General features: G+C 46.7%; 1 protein-coding gene across 1 annotated transcript in view; it reads left to right on the forward strand.

Annotated features, from left to right (window-relative positions):
* The window catches only part of METTL24 (methyltransferase like 24), a 46,112-nt gene extending 36,233 nt beyond the window's left edge, over nt 1-9,879 (forward strand). Inside the window, exon 5 of the mRNA XM_030489644.1 lies at nt 8,314-9,879. Within this exon, the coding sequence (XP_030345504.1) occupies nt 8,314-8,628 (315 nt within the window). The 3' untranslated portion in view covers nt 8,629-9,879. The remainder of the gene's footprint in view (nt 1-8,313) is intronic.
* Nucleotides 9,880-10,288: the final 409 nt, after the last annotated feature.

Here is a 10,288-nt window from a genome sequence, read left to right on the forward strand (position 1 = left end):
TTCAGTGTGCGATTGTCAGGCATGAAGCGAAGATCTTTTTAATGATACTGTTGGCTGAATGTGGTGTGATCCATAGCTTTTTCTTCCGCTAGGAAAAGGACTAGTGCAGTGCCTGAATTGTAATGAAAGTATTTCACTGTGAAACAGAACTTATGCAGGTTATCTTTCAAAAAAAAAAAAGGAGGGGGGACACACACTTTCAAAGCATATTGTTGTCTGCTAAAAATTAGGAAGGAAGGAGGATTGTTTTTTAGGGTTTTCTTTTCTTTTTTTGTTGCCTTTGTTGTGTTTGTTAAGACCCTTCAGAAAAAATTGGGTATTAAGTATCTGCTTTCCCCCAGCTTTACTAGAGGGCTGCACAAGCTGTGTTCAATTCCCAGCACAGTTTGGTGCACTAATGCCATTCCACCTTGTTTTTGACAGCAGCAGCAGCGTTCTGCTATTTCGGTGTCAGTTACATTCAGAAGAGCATGGTACTTGCTGCAGGCACTGTGGAGTCATCATTGGTATGCTGCTGCTGTAAGAAGCCATGCACTCTTGGTCCCCTCCTCCCACTGAAACCAGAGTTTGGCAGGAGCCTGGGGAACCTGCCGTACCTGGTACCAGATGCAGAGCATCTGCTAAGCTCAGACCTGTATTCATGCTCCCCAGCTCCTGCTTAAGCCATTAACACTGGCTTAGGCACAGTCATGTCAATCTGTAGGGTTTTAGTTCAGCCAAGGTACTGAATGTCTGCTCAGGGTGGTGATCCATGACATGACACTGGTTTTATGAGAGTCGAGAGCAATCCTCTTTCCATAAGCATCCTGGTCTTTCTCTGCTACCCATATTTCTTAACAATATCCAGGGAGTAATTCACATTAACAAGTTCTTTAGATAAATGCCCTATCCAGAGCACTCAGGAACTCTATACAAAAAAGTCATTTTCCCCCACACACATTTGTCCCTAGTAGCTCATCCCTCCTCCTGTCACAAATTCTTGTCATTAGAATTGGCCATCTCTTGTTTGATTACTTTCCCCTTAGTGTCTGGATCCTTTCTGGTCTCATTTTTGAGCTGACAGCAGTTTAAGGTATCCGTCTATTCTCAAAAATTTGAAACCCAGAGATCAAAGCCACAGCAGCTCTCCTTTCCTCTCCTCGCTGCCTGTACCAGATGAAATCTGGTACTTGTGCCAGCAGTTCAGCGTGTTGCTTATTCGTGTTTCCAGGAACACACAGCTTTCTTCCTGCCATGTTTGCAAGCAAACAGCAGGGCGGACAGTGAAGAAGGGAGGCAGGTTGGCACCTTGGACCAGAAATGGAATGAAACAGACAGATCACCATGAAGGGGTAAAGTCTTAAAGAACTTTATTGCACTGGCTAGTGCAGATGGGAACCAGGTCCTGCACCAGATTTAATTTGAGCTACTCAGTTATACCAGGGCTTCTTGCATGTTTTCATCCTGCAAGAAATATTCTTTAAGGTGTGGTGAATGTTTGTGAAGATGGGACTCTGAACCTTTTCTTCAATTACTTTTGAAGTCCCCCATGGGCAATGTATTAATAAACAGTAGCAGGTCTTGCCACCAAAATGTTGTCTTCTGTGTACAACCATTTTACGGTAGCCTAAGCCCTCTGTCCCTTGCACGTGTGCACACACTCACAGGTCTTGTGCCTCAGGGCTTCGGGATCAGTTGCTGTTTAACTGTTTGGCTTCTAATGCAAACCTCCTGTGCAGACTGCTGCCTTGTCCCCTTGTAATGTGTTTGTCATATTGCTGCTGGCTTTCACCTTTAGCAAGACTGGGATAATGTTGCTTTATGTAAGCACAGAGCCAGGTCCCACTGTCCTTGCTTGCTGCTGGGGCAACACAAACAGACCACAAATGTTTGTTCCCTTTTAATGAAGAGACTTGAGGGTCCAGCGTACAGCATTTATTCTTTTGAGTAAACTTCCGTTCCCACAGGCGCCCAGCAGTGTCTGGCAGAGAAGATCAAAAGAATAGAAATGAAAGGATTTTCCCCTCTTTGTGGGGGGAGCGGGCAGCAGGCCATCTCCTGTGAGGTTGGATGGCTGAACGTGCTCTTTGCAAAGCAACTCATGTGCTTGGCCAGGGCAGTGTGCGGAGCGGCTGCTCTTCCAGCCTGGGCTGTTGGCTGCTGGTGGAATAAATGCAACATTTAAAATGCCTGTTTGCAGCACGGGCTTTGGGGAGCAGAGCTCTTGCTGGTGATCAGGATGTTAAGTTATTTAAAATCACGGTTTTTGAGGCTCCCTTGTAGGATTTTTCCCACTTGGGCAATATAGCCATCAGATTGAGGGACCTGGTACGGGCACGTTGTTTTCATCTTCTTCTATACAATGGAAGAGCTGTGCAAACTGGAAGAGGTAATATGGTGCAAATGGGAGCTGGGGCACAGTGTTTCTGAGCAGGGATGCATCTTGTGAGCTGCTGACATTCTGAGCAGCTGAGAAGGTCACTGTCTGGGGGCTCATGTCTTCACACTGGCTCCTCACCCTGTTTCCTTTGAGAAAGCACCTCTTCGAGTCCTCAGCTAGTGGTTAGGCCCATTGCCTGCTCTGGAGACTGGTCTGGTTTAAAGACATGGGGAACCAAGATCTTTGATGCTCAGGATTTTTGTGAAGGAAAGGTCCTCTCCCTCAGCATTGTCTGCATGTAGTGCTGGCCTGCCCCATGCTGAAGGCTTGTAGATCCTGGGTACAGGAACCTTGGTCTTGCCAGCTAGAAGCTAGACGAGATGTTAAGCACAATACTGCTAGCCTTAAGGTCATTATAGCATGCTAGATAAACCCATCAAGCCTGTCTCAAAATCAGTTCAGGTTTGGAGACATGTATTATTTTATGACCAGAAGATGATTAATGCATGTGCTGCAGTCTCTGGCTGGTCCAGTGCCCAGTGGGAGTTAAGTCGGGAAGATGCCAAGAACTATTCTCATGGTGATGTTTGTGATGTCAGGAAGGCCACAGGTGAAACTGCAGTCTCCTGACCAAATGCAGCCAAGGAGAAAGGATTTCAGGCCATGCTGGTCTCCCATGTCAGGTGGTAGTTGTTACACCAGAAATTGTTTTGTTCTCTGATAAAGTGGCTTTGAAAAACACCTCCTGCTAGCTAAAAGGCCTCTTCTCTGCCTGTCCACTGGAGCAAGTGGCATAGCTTAGCTGGGCTGGACTGGAGGAGGGGAGTGAGGCTGTCTCCTTTTCTGTGATGAGTCTTCAGAGAGAAATTGCTTCCAGATGGAGAGAGCATGTGGGAAACCTCTCAGCATTAGAGACCAAGGGAGGAAGTGGGGAATAAAAGTGCCAGCTCATCCCCATGCATGGGCTCTACGGCTACGGGAGGGAGTCACTTGGAGTGCCCTCATGGGTCCTCGCTGGGAGTAGTCTGCTGTGGGACAGCATGGGCAAAGTGCCTGCAGTGCTCTGGAGCACACAGCTGAGATTGATGCCTCCTGCATGCACTGGATGGGCTTTCTGGATGGGTACATTTGTCTGGGGCCATTACTGCTTCTGGCAAGCTGTTGCTATACTGATGGAGAAAGTTAAAGAAGTTTTCTTTATATGATTTTTAAACATTTTCTCCAGCTTAAGTGGTAAGCGTAAATGGATTTAATATCCTGCCCCTGCTGTGTAACACTTTCGTGGGAGCACATCACTGAAGCTGGGAGAAAAAAGACTTCTCTATCACTGACAAGGCTGTGGAGGGTCAGTGGTGAGCAGAGGAACGAAGCTCGCCTGCTCTCACTGCCGGTTCTCTGTTTCGGTGATGTGCATATTGTATGAGTGACTTCAACTAGACGGTTTTTCCTTTACTGTAAAAAAAGACCAAAGACAATGTAAGCACCCAGCTGCACAAACTGCAGCTTTGATGCCTTAAGCAGATCTTGAGGATGTGCACAATCTGTCACGTTGGGAGCAAATAATCCCAAATGACACATTTGTCTCGGAGTCATTTTGAAGTTGGCCATACGGACCATCACAGAGGGGGTGTAAATGCGTGTAGGAAGGGAGGGAGGTAATTTGAAGGAGAAGTGCTGCTGTTTGGAGCTGTACATCACTGACGAGTAGTGACAGACTTTTCTCCTGATTTCAGTATCCATATTGCTCAGATTGTGCCCACAGCAGTCCCAGTCTCCCCAGTGGGTGGCTCAGAGAGAGCCAGGATGGTTCCCCCTCCCACTGTTCCTGGGGAGCATGGGGAGAGGCAGTCACAAGTTGCTGGGAGTTTAATTCGCTATTAGGCTGTGTGGCATCCTGTCCGCCATCAGTTACAGCCTCAGCTCAGAATGAAAGGGACTTAACATCCAAGCTATCACCTGCTGGTGAGGAGGACCTGTGGATGCATTTTGAAAGGAAGGAATTATGCTGAAAGGTTGCAGATGGAAAAAGGAAGAAAGAAAGAAGCTATGTTTTGAATAGCCACGCACATAACTTTGCAGATAACAGGTTCTTGAGCTATCAAAATATGAATTTAACAGCTTTTTCTAGAGTTTTTTCTGCTGAAAATAGAGAATTGTATGTAGGTGGAGAGGGGAAAAACTGATGCATGGGCAAGCAGAGTTTATCTTGCTGCACAGTGGATGTCAAAATGGTAACCTGGTATCTGGAAGCTGGAGCAGAGGGTTGTTTCTCACAGCCTCAAATCCTCAGTGTGGCACTGTGATTCAAGGAGGATGGGATGGTTCTGAGCTCCACTCCTCCACCTGAAAGCTGTAACCAGCTCTCCTCTCATATTCCCAGCTTGTGCTGCAGAGCTTCTCCCACAGAAAGGGAGGGATCCTCCTTACCTGACCTGTGCCACATTTGCTGGTTTTGCCTTTCCTGGCTGCTGCTTCCACATGCTGAGTTCATGCTGGAAGTAATACAGCTAAATTGCTTCCTCCAGCTACTCGCTCTCAATTGACTCTTCTCCGCAGGGAGCTTTAAATGGTGCCCACGGGGCAGCGCAGAGCCTGAAATCCCCTGTTAACCCTGGTATTTCAAAAATGATCACGGCAAATAGAGCTCTAATCTCTACTTTAGGAAATGATGCACGGTTGTAACAAGTCATTACCCTAAAAAGAAGAAATGAACCTTCATACAGTATGTGTTGACCTTCACTAACTAAAATGCATTCTTTTTCAGCTGTTTCATATGCTTGGTTGTGAGTGAGGAAAGGCCTTTTTTTTGTCTCCAAGTCTCCAGGTACAATGCTGCAGTGCTTTTTCAAGAGAGCTAAGCTGAGAAAACATTAAAAAATGCACACTTTTTTACTTTTCTGTGATAACCTAGTTAGTTGGTGGAAGATAAGAGGATTTGTGGAAGATAAGAGGAACCAGCTTTAGTCTGTGAGTGCTTGAAATGGGTGGGAATTCACTGCCATCTTTTACCTCCCAGGTGAATTAGAGCTCTGAATTTATAGAGGTGCCCACTAATCCTTTCGCTGGCACTTTGAATCAAGGCATTTGGAAGGTGATAGTGCATTTCTTATCAGTAGTGTGTTGCTTATCACTGATGGTAAATATCTCCTGAGCAGTCTGATCATCACAAAACTTGTGTTAGGTGTTAGCAGGATGCTTGTTATTCACTCAAGATACTCTGACACAAAGCTGTTCTGCTTTATTTTATCCTATCCGTGGCATAAAATGTGGACTTTGGGCTGAGATGGATACCTTGCCTGGAAGGCAGTCATGAAAGTTGGTGGGTAGAGCCAGATGCCTTCCTTCCTCCAGGTCTCTGAGCAGTGCAGGGCACTAAAGGCAACAAAGAGCCTCTGGTTTGTGCGTGCAGCACATCCCCACTAGCCTTGTGTTTCTTTTCTGGTCATTTCAGTATGTATTTAAGTGGTTATTGTGGTAACTCATTTTATCCTACTGAAACATTGGTTAGCAGCCACTTTTTGGATCAATTTTGCAAATACAGCATAGAACCTGCAGAGTGCCTGCTAAGCAGCAGTTAGTGTCTCAAGAGAAAAACAAACAAACCTGGATGATGATTGGAAACATGACCATGGGAAAAAGATATCTTACTGTTGCCATAAAGAAAGATCATGGGAAACCAAAAGCAAACACTGAGAAACATTTCTCCTCCCAACCCCCTCAGAAAATAAAGGGTTTGAATAATTGGTCTTTCAAAGTTACAGAAGTCTGTGGTTTCTGAAGTGCAGCAGCACAGTCCCATGGCAATTGCACCCATGTGGAATCAACTACCTACAAAATTGCATTACAGGTAGAGCTGCGGGTTGCTGTCTGGAAAATAAGTAACCTATTTCAATGTATAAAGGAAAACAAGTGAGCTCAACCATGAAGCAGTCCTCTGTTGAAATGTCATGAGCAGCATCATTTACATTCGGCCTCCCCTTGAACCCAAAGGAGTGCTATGTTAAACTGTTTCACTGACCCACAGACAGACAGACTGACAGGCTTTTTGTTGCAGAGTTAAGTTAGGAAATACCAGAGCTAAGGTTGTCTGTGCAACCTTCCCCCCTGCTCCCCGTGCAGACGTACCACAATATGGGCTTTAATTCCATAATCCCTCTGTCATTTTCCACTGGCCCCCTGCCTCCCTCAGTGTGGAGGAGGCACAATGCTGCCTTAATGAGCAGACAGACGGTGACTTGGCTTGTCATTAGTTGGTCTGTGACCATGGATGTCATTCAAGTCCCACTTTCCAAGTCTTGCTCTGAAAATGCAGTGTTTTGTTTTCAGCTGGTTTACAGCTTGTCCCACAAAAGTCTCACAGCTCTTCACAGGCACAACCTTTGCACCCTACAGAGGGTGTTCCATGGTTAATACTCCCATTTTACAGATGGAGACCAGAAACGTCAAGTGTTTTAACACCTACTGATTCTTGCCCTCCCGTGTCAGCCATCCAGAGAACAAGGAAAGGTGGATGTGGTCACCCCATCCCATGGCCCCATGGTTTCTAGCTATGGCCTGTGCAAAGCAGAGCTCTGGTGGTACAGGAGAGGTGCTCACAGCACAACCCCTGCAGAGGGGTCTGCAAGCCAGGCCCACAGCCCATGTGGACAGGGCATGGCCTGGCACCAGTGAGGCGTACCGGGATGGCGCAGCTTAGGAAAGTGGTTGCCTTGGCAATGCTTTTACATCACTCACCCAAATTTATCTCCTGTACCCGCTGCGCAAGCGCCTTCTCCAACACTATCGATGGTTAGGGTGGGTTGCCAGAGAGAATCTGGGTGGTTTTGTTGGTTTCTTTTTTTACTATTCTTGACTCTAAATAAAGCCTTCAGTTTTTCACTTCAAATTCACTTCAATTTCATTTGCGTGTGAGCAGATGGGCAGAAGCAGCAGCTCAGGTGCAACCAGCACAAGCAAACCCTGCTCTCGCAGCAGGGGCAGTTTTCCCATTTGGCTCTGGGAAACACAGGCCTTTGAGCTCTGCAGCTTGTGAGTACTACTGCAGTCACCATTTTCTACCAGGTGTGAAATTGTGCTGAAATGCTCTTTTTTTTTTTTTTATTAAAGCATGCAACTCCCTCCCAGTTAATCTCCAAGCTAAGTCAACCCCCACTTGTGTTGGGCTGTGAGAAGTTGGATTACTGAACATCTTACTACAAAGTTAAATAATGGTCTAAACCAAAACCTGTTCTATTAGATGTATCTTTTCCTTCATACAGCTTCACGGCTTCTTTCCTTCTATCCCTCTTTCTTTGGAGGAGCTGCCCTTAAAACTCTGCAGACTCCTTGCATGATTCTCTTTTGATTTAGTCATCCTTACTCAGCATCCGTAGTGATGCCGACAGCAGCTTGGCCGTGGTCATGATGATCTGAGCTGCTCAGGTCACCAGCTACCTGAGCAGATATTTCACTTTGTCCTTCTCTTGTACTTGCATGGTGCATGTAGCATCTGGTACACGAGGACCCTGCTCTACTGTGGTGCAGGTAATTGCTGTTAATGTGTTTTGTTCTGGTGCAGGATTTTATGTTGGAAAGATAAAAACTAGTAATGCCCTAGTGTCTTTGTTTATTTAGATCAGCTTCTTTTTTCTGTAGCTTTGATGCCACCACAAGATTTGTGAAGGAACTAATATTGTTTGGTTGTAGGATGAGCTGCATCAAACACCCCAGGGTACAGAGCTTTTCAGACCAGGAGGTGGAGGCAGGAGGAGAAGGGTTGTGAACAGACAAGTGTGAAACTTCACGTAGTGTCCATGTTAGCCCTAGAATGCTCTGAGATTTTTCAGTTTATTTGCAAAAGGATTTGTACATAGAACAATTATGTAATTATAAAATGGGCAAGCCTGGCCTCAGATGTTACTGACAGTAACTGCAAAGCCCCTCATTTTCACACAGTAATGGTGTTTTTGTTGCAGATTGATGTCCTCAAGGCAGATGTGGAGAGTGCCGAGTGGAAAATTTTGGAAAACCTGATCCTGGAAGATGTTGTTGAGCAGATAGGACAGCTGGTCTTTGAGGTGCACGTCCACTGGCCTGGGTTTGAGGTCAGCGGCAATGACAGCACCGTGGTGCGGTATTGGTACAGCCTGCTCCGGGAACTGGAGCTGAAGGACTTCAGGCTTTTCCATACCTACAAACACTTATCAAAACCGCAGATGTTTCTGAAAAAGGAAGCCTTCAATGCCAGTAGCTGTTACACGCTGAGCTGGGTAAATACAAGATGGAAATAGCAGAGAGGAATTTATGATGTGTGACTGTGAGCCATCTGGACCCGTAGCGTTATTGAAGAGGACTTTGGCGTCACTGGCTAAAGTTCCTAAGTATGCACACAGTGACTGCTAACAAAATGGACTGGCTTTTATTTTTATATGTAGTCAAAAGAACTGGCAGTAGGAGAGGATACATGGTGCAGATTTTATAGCAATGCATCTGCCAGCAGGTACACTCTCAGAGGACAGAAGTTTCTGTGAAGGTTTGTCTGGGGGGCTGACAGCACGGCTTTCCCAGGCTGCCCTGTGCCTGCATGTGCCAGCACGGAGGGCATCCCTCTGGGGGTGCCCCAGGAAGCTCTGCTCACTGACCTGTGCTGACCCTCTGGCAGGGGAGTGCTCATGAGGAGGTGCCTTTCGCAGGAATGGTCAAGTTTTACTTCTCTGTAAAGCAATTATCTTTGATTTGCATCTTCTTTACTTTGGCCTTGTTTCCTATGGAACAAATTTTAGGCAAGAACAGTATGTTCTGGAACCCCCTGGCAAATTTCAGCTGAATTTGGCAGAGGCAGAAGTCGCCACCAAACTAAATTCCTACCTGTTTTGTTGAGCAGCTTCTGAGAGCTCCGACTTTGGCTCTTTAAGGGCAGTCTGGCTGCAGGAAGTGAGTTCAGTGCTTCTCACACAGGAGATGGTGGGACAGAGAGACTTAGGTGCCGGAAAAGCTGGTACCAAGTGCTCCCACTCCTCAAACTCTGGTGGCATCAGCCACAGAAGACATGACTTCCCTAGTTCATCTGCTCAGAGAATGGCTTGTTTTAAATTACACTTGTAATGGCCGTAGCAAATGGTTTGTCATCTAGTGAGATACTTGTTTAAAAGAGGTGAAAGCGAAACCTGGTCTTTTTAGTTTGTTTGTTTGGGGGTTTAGTTGAACATTTTGCTGGTGCTTTCTTGCATGCTGTGCCTGTTCACCTGCTGTCTCCTCACCACCGCCCTGGCCCGGTTGGTTCTCCTTGGCAGCAGGAGGCCGGACCCTGGTTCTACACCGATGCCGGCAGAGGTGGTGGCACAGGTAGGCGCCCTGGTCTGCACCAGCCTGAGCTCTGCAGCCTGGTGTGCAGGTTGCCTGCAGTGTGCTCCCAGGAGCCAGCCTTGGCTGTTCCCTTGAGGAGCTAAGGAATGGGGATGGGGGAGCTAAAATATATAACAGGTTGGGATTTTTTTTCTCTTTAAAGGAATTTTGACATTAAACTTTGCATTGAAATACAACATGATACCATTTCCATGTCTTCAATAGATGGCTTTTGTAACTGCCTTTGGCTGCCCACTTCTGCAGGGCTGTGTTCCTCCTCTTGGTGCATCTCAGCCCAGCGTTGTGCATTTAACAAGTCTCTCTCTTTCTCTGTCCCCATGTTGTCCCTTCTCTCGTAATCCTGGCATTTCCTTCTCTCCTTTCACACCCTCCTTTCCTTTTTCACCCTCTCTGCTGCCTCGGCTCCCTCGTCCACTCCTTCCCAGAGCAGGGCCCTCTGCTGGACCCAGCATGCCCACAGGGTTTCAGCGTGCACCCAGAGGTGGGGAAAATGAGCATAGGAGCTGTTCCTTACAGACAGGTGGGTCAGCCTTCTCCCAGAGCCTCTGCTTTGCCTCACTGCTGGATCGAGCCATTCCTCTCACC

The sequence above is a fragment of the Strigops habroptila genome, chromosome 6 (assembly GCF_004027225.2).
Source record: "Strigops habroptila isolate Jane chromosome 6, bStrHab1.2.pri, whole genome shotgun sequence".
Taxonomy (NCBI): Eukaryota; Metazoa; Chordata; class Aves; order Psittaciformes; family Psittacidae; genus Strigops; species Strigops habroptila.